At 50.1% G+C, this 18,626-nt stretch overlaps 1 protein-coding gene across 1 annotated transcript in view; it reads left to right on the top strand.

Moving 5' to 3' along the window:
• CAMTA1 (calmodulin binding transcription activator 1) overlaps positions 1-18,626 on the top strand; it is a 322,140-nt gene that overhangs the window by 176,605 nt on the left and 126,909 nt on the right. Inside the window, exon 6 of the mRNA XM_075027074.1 lies at positions 6,995-7,066. Within this exon, the coding sequence (XP_074883175.1) occupies positions 6,995-7,066 (72 nt within the window). The remainder of the gene's footprint in view (positions 1-6,994; positions 7,067-18,626) is intronic.

Below are 18,626 nucleotides of genomic sequence, written 5' to 3'. Positions count from 1 at the left end.
GTTATGACACTTTTTTCCCTTTTCAGATCAAAATAAGACCTCCGGGTGCAGCCTACCTGCCCCCGCCCGGGTGATTAGTCGGTGTTGCAGGGCTCAGCCATAGTTACACCTCCCAATTTTAAAAGGCTGAACCAGGGCTGGTCTGTACAAAGAATCGTTGAGGTTGGTTTTGTGTCGCGTCCCCATCAACTTGGTGTCACTGTGCATCGTTTTGCCTTGGGAGAGTTGTCAAAAACCTGCTTCTCCGCTCGCTTGGCCAAGCCCCCATCATTGCTCCCCCCTCCCCGGCAGCATCTCACTGCCGGGGGAGGAGAAGTAAGATTGATGGCCCTAGGTTCCCTGTGCGTGGTGTTGGCATCGAGTCAGGGGGTTTTGTAGCAGCACGTTGGCTTTTCTCGCTGAATTTTGATTAATGGAGCAGGCGGGAGCCGCTGCTGTCTCCCAGCTCCTGCGGCTGACAGGGGCGAGCCTAATCTGATGTTTAAATGGATTTGGAACGTGTCCGTGGCTTTAGCATCCCTGTCCTGAAGGAAGGACCATCTGCTACAAGATAACCCAATCTCAGAGGGCACTTGCTTCAGGTCCGTTTGAAAAGAGAGGTGATACACGTAGAATTTGAGGGTTTTCCCTGATGCTTGCTAATTTGGTAGCCAAGAGGCAGCTCACGTTAGAGACTCAAGGTTTTCAGTTGCCTTGCCTTTCCAACCACGCTCTGCCCTGTCAGAGAAGATCAGCAGAGAATTTTGAGGGTACTTGTTACGGACGCAGATGGAAGATGGCTCCTACATGTGAAACAAATGTATTACTACAATCAGCTAATGAACTCCTCTGATCGTGATTTGTATGAAATCCAGAGAAATCGATTTCAAAAAGATTGGGTAGTGTCTCTGCTGGGATGTGAAAAAGTTGGTGAAAAGAACGGGATAGCAGTGGAATCCATATGAAGAGATAATGGCAATGTCTGTGGTAGGGATGGGAGAGTGGGTTGTATTGCTGCGTTTCGACTGGTATCTCCAAAACACAGGTTACTGCAGCAAAGGACGCTGAGATGTGAATTTACAAGCTGCTTTTCCATTTTCACTTCTACGTCTGAGAAATCTGTACCAGATGCAGCCTGCATGCTATTGCATGGCTGCAGTTCCTACATTGTACCTTTCCTGGTGCGCTGCGTGGCTGTGCAGGTAGCGGGCAGGCTGTGGGTAAGGACAGAGCTTGATTGGGCTCAGATACAGCCACTAATTTAGACCTGTAGCCTATCATCAGGATGACGAGAAGAATAAACCTAACGCCTCATTTGGCTTTCCCGGGAGGTTTGATCCACGGCAGCAGTGCTGCCACTGCAAGCAGTATGCTGTTCCCCGATGGAAATTGGTGGAGAAGCTCTGAAATCATCAGTGTAATTACAGAAGGAGATCCTGTGCGGTACGGTGGTGTAACGGGGATGTGATTAGCTGCTAGACTTGAGCACGCGCTGTTCAACACCACCACGAGAGCTAAGAGCGGCGGCGATGGCTTTCCGTCCTCCCACACTACTGGCATCGCCTGCCATTGAAGCAGTCGTCGCCCCTGTCCCTCGTTTGTTAAATGTCAGCATTGTGTTCCTATCAAGGGTTTTGACGTCCTGCTGCGGGCCATGCGAAGTGTTACGTTCAATTTTAGGGCAGTCGGCACCAGAACCAGGTTGCAGAGATGTGCCTGCCTTTGCTCATTGTGCCATCTCGGAGCGGGACGAGGCAGAAGCCAGCGCGCGTTGGGGTGCGCGTCCAGGCAGCTCTTGGGGCTGGAGGGTTCCCTCGCGTCGGGCTCCTTGGGGTATTTGGTGGTTATTTCTACGTGGGCTTCGAGCTCCTACCATGCCTCAGGTGGCTGCAGGCAGCAGCCTTTCCTTTTGCAGGCGCATTTGTGCAATTCAGGAGCCTTTTCGTAAGGAATTTCACATCTCCTGTTTTGATGATTTCATGCTGGCTTTCTTTTTATTTTCTTTTTAAACCATGTTTTGGATTTCACTTGTCTGTTAGTCAGATGCCGTTATTTGGGGCTTTTTTTACTGCTGTTGCCATGAGCGTTTTCGTTTGAAAAGACTATTTGTTTGGGGATTTCAGTGCAAATCCCGAGCTGTTAGGGTTTGCACAGGGAACGCGTGCCCTTTCCCAGCAGGTTCGTTCTACCTCTCCAAAAGAATCGAGGAAGATCTGCAGAACTGGCTGGCAGAGAGAGAGGGACACTGAGCCAGCTGCCCTTTGGGAGGAAGGGGACATCTTTGGTGGCCTGCATTCGGGGGTTTGCTGTTCGGGAAAGGCACCGTGGTGGGAATGTGCCAGCCCTGCCTCCCTGAAAGCCCGTGGGCAGCGGGCACGGTCCTTCTTCCCCAATAACCTGTACGGATCCTGTTTGGATGTCTGCAGGCTGCTGGGGTGTTGGAAGTTGAAGCCTTACACCATAAAATCACTCGAGTATATTTTAATAATTTAGAGCCACAGGTCTTAGGTGGTTTGTTCTCTAAAGATTGATGTAGCTTCTTATTAAGGGAATTGGGAATTCAGTGTGAAAATCTGAACAAAATCTAGGCGGTTTTCATTTTTTTTAAATATCCACTAGTGTAACTCACCAGGGAGAAGAATTGCAAAGCCTGTCCAACCCTATCTTGAATTTCTGATTCTCTTGCTTTCCTATTTGCATTCCCAAGGTGTTCTTGTTAAGGAGGAACACCTCAGCATTATTGTATTATTTTTAAATAAGCCACAAGCACTTTAAGGAGCTCAGGATAAAAAAAATCCACTAATACTTTGATTTTTTTTTTTTCCGCCCCTCTGGTTTTCAGAAGTTTGCTAATGCAAGATGTGGACTGCATATAAATGGAGAGGTAGGCAGTTGTAATAGCACAGCTCTCCTCCCCTGTCCAGAGAAGGCCCTTTTCTCTTTAATTATCCGTCGATTTTAAAAAGGTGCGAGATGAAGCGGAGCTGGCAGGGCCTGGCTCTCCGGGAGCAGCGCGGGGGCTGCAAAAAAGTTTCTTCTAGCTGCAAACTTCATGAGGCAGGTATGGATTTTGTGGTCGGGGGGGGGGGGGGGGGGGGCTGCGTGGGTGGCTGCTCTCGGCTGGTTTATCCGCGCAGAGAGGGTTCCCCCACCACCGCAGGGCTGCAGGACGTAGTTGGTGCTCTGCACACCCTCCGTCTCCAGACATCGTGTAATTGGCAAGGACGAGCCCATCCCTCCCCGAAAGGCGACGGCGGCGCGCTCGTCCCTGTCCTGCCGCGGCAAGCGGGGACGGGGAGCGATCCCACGGGTTGGCGTCCGTCTCCCTCGGCCAGTGCCGCGCGGGGCTTCTCCGGGGGACAGGCTGGATGAAGGGATGGGGACAGGGATGGCAGCTCGCGGGCCGGAGGTGACGGCCGCTCACGTCTCGGCCCCCGTTCTCCAAACAGAAGTCGATAAGCTGCTGAAGTGGCGTTTCTCCTCAGATGGTTCAGAAATGCCATTTCTTTTCTCCTGGAGATTTTGTAAACTTAAAAGAGAATCGGGAAAAAAAAAATGTTCTCCCCTGTCCAGCCCATTAATTCAGCCTGCTCAGGACAGAATTAACCTTGGCAAGCCTTCCAGAGGAGAGAGTCATTCTAACCTTAAAAATCTGCTGATTAAAGCTGGTTTCAGGAATTCGATTTCACTTAATGCATTGGCTGAGCGCCCAGCCTGGCATTAACATAGCCACAGACACACAGGCCTCCGCATTTTTTACCTCCCTGATAAAAAAAAAAAAAAAAAAGAAAACCCAGCTAATGAAACCCCTTTTGCCTGTTTTGAGCAGGAATTCATTTTAAAGACTCCTTTAGCTAAAGGCATGAAGCGTGCCCTGGTTACCTGTCTCCTAAGGCCAGCCACAGAGGTAATTCCGTTCTACTAATTAGTTGCAGCGTTGTGTGTCGAGGCGTCGGCTGCTGACCGGGCGTTTGGCAGCCATGACCCAGCGCGAGGCAGAGGGGTTCGTCACTGCCCCGTGTCGGGTGCAGGGGTCAGTGGAGCCGAGCACGGGAAAATCGCCTCTGTGCACCCTCTCCCTGTAAACCCACGTGTACCCTCCTATCAAACTTTAGATTTTAGGTCATCTAACAGCGCTTAACTCATTAACCGTGAAAATCCTCCAGAACAATGAAGCTCAGATTTCTAAGGTTTCTATTTATCTCTTTAACAATTTTTTATGCCTTTTTATCTGAAAATTAATGTAGCTTTTATTGCCGCCATCGCTCATTTTGCCTTTACTCCAGAAGCTGGGTTCCCAGGGTCTGTTATACACCACCGCAGTGCGTTTCTCCGCAGCCGTGTTCTCTCGTGGTGCAAGCACACAGTGCCCGTGAAGAAGTTCCCACTGCCTCTCTGAGGCCCGGGGGGCTGGCTTACACCTGAAGGGTCTCCTTCGTCCCAGCTGCCCAAGTTAGAACATCCATCAACCCAGAACCAGATTCCCATGTCCTGCCACGTGGGGGGAAAAAAAGAAAAGAAAAATGAAAAGAAATCACTTCTGTATTCTGGATGCTTTGTAAATTCTGTGAACCGTTAGGACTTTCTTAATGGTTTGCTGAAATGTTGAAAACCAGTTTTGTGGAGGTGGGATGCTTCTGTGTGATTCGTTATTGACACCTCGAGAACTATATGCGAGACAGATCTGGAGATAGAGAGCAGCTTTCCGACCTACTAAATGCAGCGAGCTGCAGGGAGCTCAGCGTTAGTGCTTGCCATTATTTTTGGTCTTAATCACGGTGAAGTTTCCATCGACTTCACAGCGAATCGGGGTTGTGAAGCGCGTGGGGCTGTGCCGGTGTATGTTGATACAGACTGCGCGAGGCGCTGTGGATGTTCCTAGGTGTTGCGGAGGCTCCTCCAGTTGCCTGCTCCAGACCAGCCCTCCCATCCTTGCTGGGAAGCTGGTGGGAGTGAGAGATGCTGCACCTACCACGGTGGGAGGACCAGCTCTGAGTCAGCAGAACCGAACATTAAAGACCTTTTAAGGCCGCCGCCGGTGCTGTGCAGCCAGGAGTGGCTGTCAGGGATTATTTTAAATAAACGGCGTCTGCTTTTCCCCAGGCTGAGTGGTGGGATTTGAACGTTAAGCTTTCCTCTGGATTATTTTCTGCAGGTTTTTTTTTCCCCTCTCCTTTTCCTCCCTGCTTTTTTTGTGTGTGGAATGTACCCTTGACACATTTAAAAACATTATTAATCTTTGTCATTTGTGTTTTAAAAATAACTCGGTGATAGCAGCCAGCAGCCCTTAAATCCTTTTTAATTCAGGCCGACCTTGTGAGCGGTGATCTTGGGGAGGAGACGCTGCCGCCAGCCTCCCCACGTGCTCGCCGGTAAGCGTGCGCGTTTAACGCCACGCCTCTGCGCTCGCCCCGTTCCAGGGCTCGCTAACGATGTCAGGGCAGGCGAGCTTGCTCCTCGCAGAGAGTTCTCATAGTTTGTGAGGTGCCTTCCAGGCAGAAAGATAAGAAATGCAGATTTACCGGCCCCTTTGTGTTCGTGCCGCATGGCCGGCATCCTGCGCCGGGGGGATGGCGCGGACGGGGCTGTGTCCCAGCACCGGACTGGTGTGCGGGCGGGATAACGGCGTCGCCGGGGCGCTGAGCGCCTGTCACCCCCGCCAGCACGGGTAATGCCTCAATGCCACGCGTCAGCCTTCACGTCGCTATCGATGCCATGGCACCCATGTCTGCAGAAACAGGTACTTGAGAGAACTGGGACGGTGATTTAGCGATAGGTTTTTTCCGGTACCCATCAACTTAGGACCCACTTAATGCTGTGTAAAGTCTTGCTGAAGTCCGGCCGGGGCCATCCCGTCCTGCAGCCGCTGCTGCCGGCAGGATGCTGGGTGACGATTCCCGCACCCCACACCGGTGAGGACCCCCTGGTAGGGTGCAGACAGGGCTGCGAGCGAGCGAAGAGCACCCTAATCGTGAGGGTCGTCGTAGCCGATGCAGTCGCCGGAATAAAACAAAAAAAAGAAATTCCCCTTAAAAATCCCCTGCAGTTGGGTTTATGTATTTTTTCCTTCTGTCGTGGCAGAATACCGGTGTGCCTAAAATATACGTGGCCCACAATCTGCCAGGGGAAATACCTGAAGAAAGCTGCAAGCAGATTGCTGAGCTGCTGCAATCTCGCATTTAAGGAAAACTAATCACCTTCGGTATGGGAGAATATATCATTACATGCACACCCATCCCCCACGTGCGCTATATTAAAAGCCAGCGGAGTCAGAAAATAATATTGCTTTCTTAATAATAAACAAATCTTGTGGACAGGAATCGTACCGGGATATTTTAAATTAAAACCAGTTTTGTGTGTTTGGTTTGCACTGGGCTTAGCTTCCAGCCGACAGCGGTGTTGAAAAGCTTTAACGTACTGGAAATTTGATTTTTTCCTGCAGAAAAATTTCCTTAGCCTTACTGATTTCATTTAATCAGAGAAGCAGGTTCATATAAAAAAAAGAAGACGACAAAAAAGCAACTGTATTTTGGTGTTTTGCTGTATCAAATACCTGACAGCAATTTTTTCCGTTTACAAACCTGAATTTTCCGTTTACATGCCCAGGTGGTAAACCATGGAAAAAGAGATGTTTGTGTTGTGTTTTTTTTAAAAATAAAAATATGTCGAAGCAAAGATTAAGATGCAGCTAGCCAACCCCACCTCTGTGGTGTGCGTCGGGATGCAGAGCACCGTGGGGAGACTCCGCTCGCTCTGACCGCACCGGGCGAACGCAGGGCCCCGGCACAGCCGGGCTGGTAGGAGAGCAATTCTGTAACCTGTAGCAATGTTTAAAAAAATAAAAACCTTGGGGTGCTGTAATCCGGTGTTGTGTGATGCCAGCCCTGGACCGACTTCCGAACGACATCCTCCGGTGGCAGATAACGCGCCGCTGCTCCCGTCCCCGGCGCTGCCTCCTCGGGTGATGGTTTCCTTCGCTAACCCGACTCTGCTTTCTCTCTTTTTGTGTCTCTAGTGCTTGTACGGCTGCTATGTCCATTCCTCCATCATCCCCACGTTTCACAGAAGGTGCTACTGGCTTCTGCAGGTAGGATGACGACACATTCCTCTCTCCTGGGGGTAATCCGGTCGAGCCCGTAGGGCCGTGTTTGGCTGCTGCTGGGGAGGTCGACGGTCCCTGTTGCAGTGTTTGGGGGGATGTTGTTTGTCTGGAGGTGAGGGGGATTTTCTTAGTTGCATGTCTCTGTTCGGGTGTATGACATATTTTCTCTGGTTAAGTTTCCAGCAAACAGAGAGCTGATGCCAGCTCAGACGTTTCCTAAACAGAGAGTCAGCTCAAGGGTGACTTTTGGAAGGTTTTTAGTTGGGTTTTCCCGTTCTGAAGCCTTTTAGGTTTTCGGTCATGTTTTTCCGTTCTGAAGCGAGGCAGGGCCAGGAGCTCGGGAAGCTGACTGCTGGACTGGCACGTGATGCTGTGGGAGAGAAATCAGCCCTGTGGCTCTGTTGGAATTTGGGGCAAACCCTGTGGCCAGCCTTGCGGTGCGTCTGCTTTCCTCCGACAGGGAGTTCAGTCTCAAGGGAGTTTTTGGGGGTCCCTCCATGATTTTTCTTTGGACTCTTGTGGGCACAGTGATGCCCCTGGAGGAGTCGAGTGGAGTTTTCCTCTTATTTCGGCAGGCTTTGGGTAGTGGCCTGATGCCCCCCAGTCTCCTTGGGCTGCGGTGGGTGTGCTCAGGTTCACGTGCGGGAGTTTGCCTGGGGTGGGCGTTTGCTGGGCTGAGATGCTAACCCTAGATTTGTGGAGCTGTTTATATTATTGACTGGTTACTATTGCTTACAAAGCGGAAGCAATTTGTTTTCTTTTGTTGGAAAACAGCATTTGACACATATTGTAATAATATTATTGTTTCAAAGATTAAACCCCCTCAGTCCTGAAAACAAACAGGTCTGAGGAAAGTGACATCTGTTTCAAGAAGCAAAGGGAAAGTAATCCCTTTTTCCCCCGGTTTTGCAATTGCGCTTCCATATTACACAAGACGACGCTGCTGCGGTCACTGCTGCATGAGAGATGCCCCACGACCCACAGAGGACGGTGCCCGCACCATGCACGTAATCAAAGGGAACGTGCACAAAATGTCACTGTCCTCTCTGGTGTTTTTGTGGGTCTCGGCTCTCTTTGCATCCTCTGCATGTAAATGCCGCGTGTAAGTAAAGGGGAAGAGGCTTCGCTGCAGTGGTGGGAGCAGTATTTCACCTCCACGGAGGAAAGCTGCAGCTCCACTGAAAATGCAGCACGACAACATCGATCCTGCGGATGCTGAGCGCTTTTGCCCGCAGTCTCTCGAGGTCCTGACCTGCGTCCATGGTTGGATGCAGCGAGAAGAGGGGCAGCGGGGTGTGGGTGCGCCCGAAGAAGCCGTTAAATGTTCACAGTTCAGTGCGCCGAACCGAGCAAAACCTCTAAACCTAAGGTCCGGTTTGCCCAGGGCGGCAGACAGCTGCTCGCGTGGTTGTTCAGCATCCGTCTCTGCCAGTGCCTGTGACGGACGGCGTGACACGAGAATTCAAAGAGAATTCCGCATTCCCTCAGAATAACTGCCGGCACGGCACAGCGGTGCTTCCCGAGCCAGCGTCTGTCCCGGGTGTCCCTGGGAAGGCAGGGGGGACCGCAGCAGGCAGGATAGCGGGTCACTTGGTTCTTCTGCTCTTGCCTCCTCAGGAACAGGAGTTCAGGCGTGGGCTTGGTGGAAGCATCCTCCATCCACCGCCCCCGGAGCTCGGAGGGTACCGGTACCACACGGGGTTGAAAGATGCCGCAGGTTCCCCCGTCAGCAGCAGCCCTCGGCGCAGGCGCAGTCACCACAGGTGCCGGGAGGTTTCCAGCATCCCTGGAGGGCAGCTCAGCTCATGAAATGTTTTCACATGAACTGAAAAAGTTAAGTCAGCCCCCGTTTCTGAAGAAATTCAGGGCAGGCAGCAGAGTCCTTCCTATTAGATCCCAAGAGGAACAGATGACGCAAAATCAAACTGCAGAGCTCCAACCTAAAATTGGGCTGTGACCTTTAGGGAGGTTTGCTCCCAAACCGCAAAGCTTTTTCCGTTACCTTTGAGAGACTATTTTCTAGCTTTCCCCATCGTTCTGTCAGGAAATTTCCCATGATTTCAACCTGTTATCCAGCAGCCTGAGCCGTCTGTGCTCGTGTAGCCCAAGTGCTCCCCGACCGCGGGCAGTCCCCAGAGCCTGCTCCCTTGCGGGCTGGCCAGCCTGTGCTTGTCCCCACAGGGGTTCTACCCTCGTAGGTCACCCCTCTTATCTTTAATCGTGAGCTCTGTATTCCTTTTCATTTTTGGTGCATGCTACCTAGAAGTATTGCTGGACCTGGCTGCTGTGGCAGTTAGCAAGCCTGAGCTGATGAGTTGCATTGCAGCACCATCGGATCTTCTTACCCGTGCCCTGAGGTCTGGCTCGCTGACGTTCAGAGGGTGTGTGTCGACATTTAGGCATCTTCTTTGCTCCGATGATTGCTTTGGATTGAGATGAGTGGATGGGAGGTATGTTTCTTAGGGGCCTATTTATAAAATGTGGTGCAGGACATCTCGTTGCGGATGTAGTATAACTGGTATTCAGAAACAAGGACACGTTGTGCCTTCACTGTGGGAGGAATAGGGGTCTGTGATTCATGACAGCATCTCCCAGGCATAAATGGGCATCCTTCAATCACGCGCTCAAGGTTATGCAGCCGGAGAGAAAAGAGCCGTCCAAGAATAGATGATGCTTTTCTAACATCTGCACAATGTTTCTGTTCAGCTCCACGGTGAATTTAGGGAGAGCGAGACTAGGAGGAGAGAGGGAGAAGGCATTTTGGGCATCTGCTTCAGAATCTCCCTCTTCAACACCACCCAGTACATGACTTTGATATTCCCAAGCGGGTACAGACAGGGCAACATTTAACATTAACCTCTAGCAAAATGTTTGGCTCTCTAACTCACAGAGGCAGATGGGTGACTTTCACTTTTTTGAGAGAGACGTGTAGTACCTTCCCGGGACACGGAGCTCTCTGCCAGCAAGTCTCTGGTCAATAGGAAGTAAATACAATTAGTCTGTGATGCCGCCTGTGTTTTATAGGATGCTCTTCCTCCAAATCCTGTTGTCAGGTTAGATATTGATTAAAAATCCCCATGCAATTGTTCTTGATCTTCGCTGACTAGCGTTTTTAGCACACAGACCAAGACTCAAACAAGCCAGAGAGACTAGGAGTCTCTCTTGTGCATTTATGCTGTGCTGTAGCCATTAATTATATGGTGGTATCCGATTTCTTATTTAAACAACTTTGCGTTGTCATTTATGATTGACACGGCATGCCTTCTCCCTGCAGACTGGTCAAAGGGATGAGAAATGAAAACCGGTCAGCTTGAAACGTCAGTGGGCCAATGCACTTTTCTGAGTCGCTACTACGAGCAGTTACCCTGCTGTAGGCAGAGGCTGCGGCGCAGTGACTGCGACCGCAGGCTGGCGTGGAGTGGTTGTGGTGGTAGGTCTGCTGTGCACGGCACCGCGGCTGAGGTCTCCTCCTCTCTGTTCTGAAGGGCTTTTACATTTCCGAGGTGTTTCAAGCTTTCTTGATAACGGATTTTAAATGCTGCCTTACCCCAAACACCTTCAAGATTTTTAATAGCTGTTGTAATTGCCGAGCAAACAGTGGAGTGTCGCTGCAGGAGGTGGTCCAGCCCTGGGCGCTGGCAGCCACCCGCGTGGACCTCTTGGAGCTGAGGGAAGGAAGCATGACCAAGGAGGTGGTGGTGTTCTCCTACATTGGGTTGTCATATTTTTTCTTTCAGTTTCCTGACTTCTAGAAATAGAAGAGCATGCTCTGAGCGACAGGCAGAGGAAAGGACAGGGCTGAGGATGCAGGTGACCCCTTCAAGGGGTGCCGGGGAGGACTCTTCAGTAGCGCTTTTTCTTTTTTTTAATTTTTTTGCATTACCTGTTAGCTTCCTAAAAGCAGCAGCACCCTAGCTGTTCGCAGTTAGTCAAGCGCAGAACAGCGCTGCTGAAGCCTTTTTTTAGGTATGAGTGATGGCAGGTCCCCAGACTCCTGGAAAGGCTTCAGCGCACAGACACTGCCACTGGGCTTGTTGGCTTGTCTGCCAGCAGGACGCGCGTGTACAAACACCCGCGCTGTGTGTGTTTAGACCTTCAAAATGGCACCAGATTTTCTGTCAATGGAAAAAGAAGAAGGAAAAAAACCCTGTTTGTACTCATAATGACTAATGCAGGGAAAATGTGGATTCTCAGATACAGACAATTTTCAAACATTGGCACAGCTGAGTAGCGAAATGCAGCGTTCCCTTCTGTGGGTTGGTAATTGGCACCCCAGGAATTTAAAATCAATCTAGCTGCCAGGCTCCCAGGGCTGGCTGCTGTTTGCAAAGGTTATTGGAGGCGGGCTTCATCTTTACCCATGAATAGCAATGCGTCTCTTGCTCTCTTCCACGCTCGTGCCATAGAGACTCCGAGTTTGATGGACAGTCGTCATTTGCCATCCTGCCTTTGTCAGATTCTGGTATCTTTTTTGAGTGCTGGTGTTAAGGTGCTGCGGTTTTGGGAAGTAATACGTGAAGAAAACCTGTTGCCCTTTTTCTTAATGAAGAAGTACATGAACTGTGCTATAGGGTCATGCTAAAAACTTTTTATGAATTTAGACAGTGGCTGAATATTAGTTCTTCATGGCACAGGACAGAACTTCTCATATTGGCATCCTTTCTGTAATTGTTTGCCTAAATGTGGGGAAAGTGTGCCTTTTAGGCACTCAGGTTTCAGTAATGTTCTTATTTGTTTGGGTTTTTGAATGACTCCCCACTTTCTGCCATCATTTAATAACAGCAGCAGTCACAGCAAGGCGAGGTGAGGAATCCTCCACAGAGTGCTGCCAACATGATAGGATGTCCTCCTGTTCAGCTATAGATAAAGTGGAATAAAATCAAATGAATTATGATCATATGTTCAAATAAAGCCCATGCATTTGTTCAAAGAATGTTCCCATTAGCTTACTCGTTTGCCAATAGCATTTGCACAGGTGAGATTTTCTCGATAAAGATGCTTGTGGATATGGGAGGGGCGGGGAGTGGGTAGGGATGTTCAGCCTGTTGGCGTTTACCTATTCATCTCGGCCAATCAAACAAATTAAGACTAATAAGCGTTCGAGAGCAATATGTGGGCAGATACCTGTTTCACACGGTATGCGCATTAACAGCTCACTGAAGAATTCAAAAGTGATGAAGAAGTGTGTAAGTGGCACTGTTCTACAGGTGAGTCGGAGAAGCAGAGCGGGACGCAGGCTGAGCTGTGCTGGGCATGGGGAGACACCAGAGCCCCTCAGAGCCCCATTGTAAAGCGAGCTTTCACACTAATTGCTGAAATGTAATAATCCGATCCTCTAGGAGCTGGGGGGGAAAAATTGCATTTCACCTTCCTTGCTTGCACACTTGCAGGGTGCTGTCAGCAGCCACAGGAGTCCCTGGGAGGCTTTACTGTGGGGCAGAAAGTGGGAGGGGAAGTCAGGGGACATCAGTAGTCATACCAGTGGTGATGTCCAGGCAAAGCGTCTGTCCTGGAAGGAGCAAGTGGGAGATGCTGAAGAGGACGCTGTAGTTGGGCAATATTCTGTTAGCCGTCTTTAATTATCCTTCATGCGGTTCTGCATGCACCAGCTGTAACTTGCAGAGCATCCAGAAGCACTGATTTAATGTCAGAGACTCAAGCAATGTTTTCTCTTTAAACTGTTTTTTCCTGGATTCTTCCTTCTGATACACTTGAATATTCAGCTGTTTATTACCATTAATGTCTACACTGATGCTTGATGTTCCCTGAGTGTTTCCTTCCTGAAATGCAGCTCGTCTGAAAGCTGTGGACAGAAAGTATCAAGGCCTGAAGATCAGTTAAAACATTTTACATGACATCTGCAGCTGTCCTGCAGAAATGTGGGGCTCATTCTGTATTTTGTTGCCTCAAATTTTCCATTATGTCCTACGCGAGGGAAGAACCTTTCCTTTTTGATGGCACCCCAGCAGAGCAGCGTTGCCCCCTCTGATCGCTTGTGCTGTGCTGTGTTAGCAGCATCTTCCACGTCCCTGGCTGGAGGAGCTACAGACAGCTTGAGGGTTTTGGTCTTTTTCAACATAAATTGGAAGCATTACAATCTCATAAAAATTCCTGAGACTTTTGCTTAGTAATGGGTTTTTATTTTTCATTTGGGTAAAATAGAAATGACTGGGCAATAAAGCATTGAAGAGCGTGCGCTCTATGTGGGCACGTTAGATCGGTCCCGTATTGTTGGGGAGCAAGGTGTAAGTTAGGCTCTCGGCATAATGAGCCTTTGCGTTTTTCCTAATGGGAATATAAACTGTTGCCGCTACGCTAGTGCATTTTCCCAAAGTGAGTTTTAGCCTATATGATGAAATTAAGCATGTATTGAAGTATAGCAGAGTATGGCACGGGGTACCTCACCGGCGCTAGCGTGGTTCAGCATCCGGAGCACGTCGCTATGACCACCTGCAGCATCACGGCACAGATGGGCTGGGTGACCTTGGGACAGCGACTGAACGGTCTGAGGTGCAGCGTCCCATCCCGGAGTGACGGCGGCGGTGGCAGTCACCACCTGTGGTGGAGGCACTTGGGGATCTACGGCCTTTAGCGCTCTTCTGCAACATCTTCATGCACGGTCTGTGTCCCCTTGTAGAGGCTGTTACTCAGCACTTGCCGTAAAGCTAAGGAAATCCGAAAGAGAATATAAAAGTAAGGTGGGATAAAGTGCTATTTATTGTTGTTACCTGGTCAGAGGCTATGGGTATCTGAGGGTTAACTTCTGCTGAAAAATGCAGAGCGTGTTGCAGGCAGAGCCCCAGCCGAGATGGACCACAATACCAAACGGACAGAGGAACTCCCACCTTCCTAAGATGTGGCCACAAACAAGGTTGAAAGCAAGAAAAAGTCCTGCCTTTCTCATGTTCAAACTGCCAAAATTTCTGAAGGCTCAGGTGTTCCCTGGCTGCCGTAACGCTCCACAGTGCCCTCCTCCAACCAAAGCTTGGGCGTCTTCTTGGGTGGTGGCGTGATGGGGAGAAGCTAAGGCAAAGCCCCAGAGATTTTTCTCAGATGGACACATCTGCCTTGATGCCTCTTCAGCACGGGCACCTTTTCGGAAGGGATTATCTCTGCAGGACCAGACAAGGACTTTCCACCAACAGATGGGTGCGTACAGAACAGACCTTCCAAGCAGGCATGCTTTAATTGCCTCGGATTCCTATTATTAGTGCAAAGTGCGCACGTGGAGCTGTGCTGCGAGAGAAGAGGGTAAGCGTGGTGGGAGCGTATGATGCTGCCAGGAGAGCAGAATTGTCTTTTGCATCGATTTCACTCTGAGCTGCAACAGAAGAAGCGCTTTCAATAGCCACTCTGGCCAGGAGTCGATAGCATACAGCAGTCGGTCCCCTTGTGTCTCTGCTGGGCTTCATGGTGCTTCCCAGTGCAAAAGCATTTTCGGAGAGCAAAGAAGTTGTGGGCGCCCTTTTCAGGCTTCCTTAATATTCCTTTGACATGATCTCTCTGAAGGTCCGCTCTCTCCTTCCTCTCCTTTCAGCTTCTCATCAGCTCTTTTTGAAGGCACAGTGCTCCTTGCCACGTCTCTGCTGCCTTGCGATCACAGGAACAGCCGTCTCTCAAGACTTCCCATCACATTATTCCGGGATCATTCAAGATAGGAAATACTCCTGGAGTCAGTGGAGCTGTGCAAAAAGTATTGCTCAGTGGGCTGAAATTCCAGGGTTTTGTTAACTCTTTTGTAATAATTTTCTGTTTTCATGATTTTGAATTTATGGGGGGGGCACATTTCTAACAAGTATTTACTCCTGCAAATGAATTTCAAAGAAACCATGTAAGAGAGGTGTTAGCTGTGCCTCCTCGCAAACACCTTAACCCTTTTCATTCATTTTGGTTCGAGGTCAGAAGCTGCTGGGTGTGTTAGCCTGGTGCCAGCTGCCGATCTCAACAAGCCTCAGTCTGCGCTGGGATCGCCCTGGGCAAAGCTGTGTTTAACAGTGGGATGAATAGTTAAACAGGTTTGAAGGAGCCTTTTTGCGGCTCTGCGCATTGCGTAAAACTCAAGTTCCGTTTAGCACAAATGCCCCAAAACGTCATTTTAACTGTCATTAGAGGTAGCTTTAACGACAACAATTCATGTTGTGCTCTGCTGTTCTCCAACGTTTTAGCGAAATAAAGATGAAGCAAAAGGCTGCGTTGCTGGAAGACCTCTCTCCTTCGCCTTCAGCATCAGAAACCTGAGGGCAACTGTTTCTCTTCGAGAGGAGCCGGCTGCTGCAGGTCTGCTCTTCGTCATCTCCCGCCCCCCCGCCCGATCGCTTCTGCGTCTCCCCGGGGCGTCCGGGGCCGCTGTCGCTGCCAGCGGTCGTGATGGGCGCTGAGAGTCACACGCGGTGACAGCCGCTCTCTTCTCCCCGACGCTTGTGCCCGCTCGCTGCCTTTGAAACGTCTCCTGTGTTTTGCAGCTGAACGGAGGGAGCTCCCGCACCCCGTGAATCCTGCCGGCTGAAGATGGAAGCGCTTGCGGCTCGTTCCTGGGAGCGGTGCTCGGGCAGCACGGTTGCTGTGTCTGGCTCGTGGCTAGCTGACGCGCGGCTCGTCTTGGTCAGCTTGGTTGGTTTTGCCGGATTTCTGGCCGGCAGAGCATCCCCATAGCAGCACGCGGTCAGCTCGGGGACAGGATGGGTGCAACGGCGCTGAGCCCTGCCAGGGCTGCTGAGATAGCCGGGGGGGAGCTGCCCCAGTGACGGCACTTCAGTACCCGCAGTGGTTCTCCTGCGGGAGATTCCCTTGAATTGTACTCTGTTTTCCACTGGTCTTCTCGTCCCCTGATTTGCTTTCAGAGCAGCTGCATCCACTGAAAGCTACCTTCAGTCTTACAGTCCTTTTTAGTACAGACGCACACACTATCTGTTCAGGTTGAAGGCTATTTCTGCTTGATTTTTCCTCCTTCAGGTTTTACTTGCTCGCTACTGTTAGCTTCTCATAGAGTCTTCACTAAAATTTAGTTCTATCTGGCAGAGCTCATCACACGCCCTCTTCCTCCCAACCGTCTCCTTCCCCTTCCCAAGAACGAAGCCACCCTGTGCACCGTGCTCCAAGATTGCCCAGTTTAGTTTCACGGAAAGCGCGTCCCATTTGCTGTTAGGGAAGGACAAAACACTGGAGGAAACAGCATCTACAAGAGCCCTCTTTTCTGGGAGAGCCAGCAGCGCGACTGTGTTTTACACCCATCCTTGTGCGCCAGAGCACGAAAATAAATCAGGATGTCGCTTGCCTGAAAAACGTTTTTTGTGACAAAAATCTGTAGTAGATAAAATGGAGCTTGCAACTCAGGCTGGGCCATACCCTTTTATCAGTCCGACTACCTTCAAAACAAAGATGTGTTTTGACACCTGCAGGACAAGTAAAATGGGACTGCGGAGAAAGGCAGCAATAACCCTCTGCTGATGTTCCGGCGAAGGGGAGGTGGAGAGGATTACAAATGAACTGGTATCTCGGAGGCTGGAAACATTTTAGCAGGAGTGCTTTATCTTTTGTAATGTTTTTATAAATTATTTATTAACACACTTGCTGCATTTTCCTGAGAAATCGGATAGAAAAGCAAAATGTATAGCCGGCAGATTATATTCCAGAAGAAAGACGCCAGTGATTAAAGAACAATTTCCAACCCTTTCAAACACATAACTTTATTTTAGATGAGTAGTCTGCTATTTTTGTATCGCTCTCCACCATTTTAGAGAAAATCCCGGATTCGTTCCCTAGATATATGAGGAGACTGACGTTAATGCGAGCAAGCTAAAAAGCAGTCAGAGTGCTTTAGTTGTTGCTTAAATAATCTGTTGTCATTTATAGAAGAGATGCGTTTCCCAAACTGCTGTGGGACGTGCTTGGCTTGCTAATCCAGAGGAGTTAGTACAGGGGCGACGTCAAAAAGTCCAGAACGTGGCCGACTCCCACAAAAACAGAAAGCAGAGTTGAGGCTTTTGGCTCTTGGTGGAAACGATGCACCATTTGCGCTTTCCGCCTGACTTGGGGGGTTGAAAGCAGCGTCTCCGTCGCTTTACGGTCGCCACAGCCCTGCCGTGTGCCGTCGGCGTGGCGGGGGGCAGCCCCTGCCGCAGCCAGCGGTCGCGTTCCGTGCATCATCCAGGCAGCGCGGCGCTGGCGTGACGCCGGCCTTACGCCAAGAGCCTTTCCTCTGCCCCTTCCCAGCGGCTTTTGCAGGAGCAGCTGCCTTACCAAAAATGCCTTTTGCCCCCATGGCTACAAAAGGGAACCGAGAGCAGAGTTGGTTCGGGGGAGCCCGGGGACCCTGCTGAGGACCCCGCTATCGCTGGGGAACGTCAACACCGTAACAGTGGCACCCCGAAGTGACGCGACTGGAAACCGGATTGCTTTTCCTCGAGCGCAGGCCCACCCGTTCGCCCGGGAAGACCCCGGAAAGCGAGACCGTGCATCTTTCCGATTCTGCTGCGGGTTGGACCACTGATGCTATCACCGACAGATCCTCGCGGCAGGGATCGCGGTCATGCGACAGCACAACTCAGCTGGAAATTAAATCAAACCACAGGCTCCAAGACACTTATTAATATGCTCTATATACTGAGGATTAGGCTTTTGGTGACACTTAAATTGAATTCTAATGCTATTTTGAAATATATAATACGCTGAATTTACTTCACCTCAGGTTTGAGTTAATGGTTTATTAAATTATGCACCTTGCAGTAGCAAAGCTGTTTCCTGGTGTAGGACACTGAGGCTTGCAGTAGCAATGCAGCAATTTTGCTGATCTCATCCACATCCTCCCTGGTCAATTATTAGGTCTGCAGGTGTCCGTGAATGTATTATACTGTCGGCTGAAGTTTCACCCTCGCCGGAGAGGCATAATTGAGGATTGGGTTGGAAATTCTGTAGTGAAGCAAATTACAATTTGAGTTTAGAGATCTGGAGTTCGTTTTGGCGTGGGCAGCGGAGGACTTGTAGCAGATGCTGCCAAGGCTGAAGTATCTCCTTCTAACGCAGGATATTTTCTTCTTTTAATATGCAGTGTCTTGGCGTGCAGTGAGTTTCCCCCTTTTGTATTTGATCTGTTAAGGCACGCTTTAAGAAGCGTTTCGGATAAATCACTTCCCAGGTGTCTGCAGTTGTGAATGCTTTTCTTGCTGTCCTTCTGCCTGCGTGAACGCCTCGCTTATTACCCCGCTTGCTTTTATTCTCAAAATCATCTTTTATTTCTGAAGGAGTATCTGTCTATTCCCTTTCTATTGAGGGGCTGCCTTCAGCTGTCACTGATGTTTTGCGCTGCTGCCGCCTGCCCCTGGTTAATGAAACCGTGATGCCCCGTCTGTCTTGCCCTGCCCCATGGGGACAAGGACTCTCCGTCCCGGTCACCTCCCGCAGCCGCCTCCTTTATCACTGCATCCGTCTGCCGGTCCATGCCTGCGATGATGTCTCATGTCAGACCGACGGATGGGAAAGCGGCTGTCACGTATGTGAACATATAGATGGTGCGCTACCCTTGGTGAAAGTCAGTAAAGGTTATTAA

The sequence above is a fragment of the Buteo buteo genome, chromosome 5 (genome assembly GCF_964188355.1).
Source record: "Buteo buteo chromosome 5, bButBut1.hap1.1, whole genome shotgun sequence".
Lineage (NCBI taxonomy): Eukaryota > Metazoa > Chordata > Aves > Accipitriformes > Accipitridae > Buteo > Buteo buteo.
This window is presented reverse-complemented; position numbering and strand designations above follow the sequence as displayed.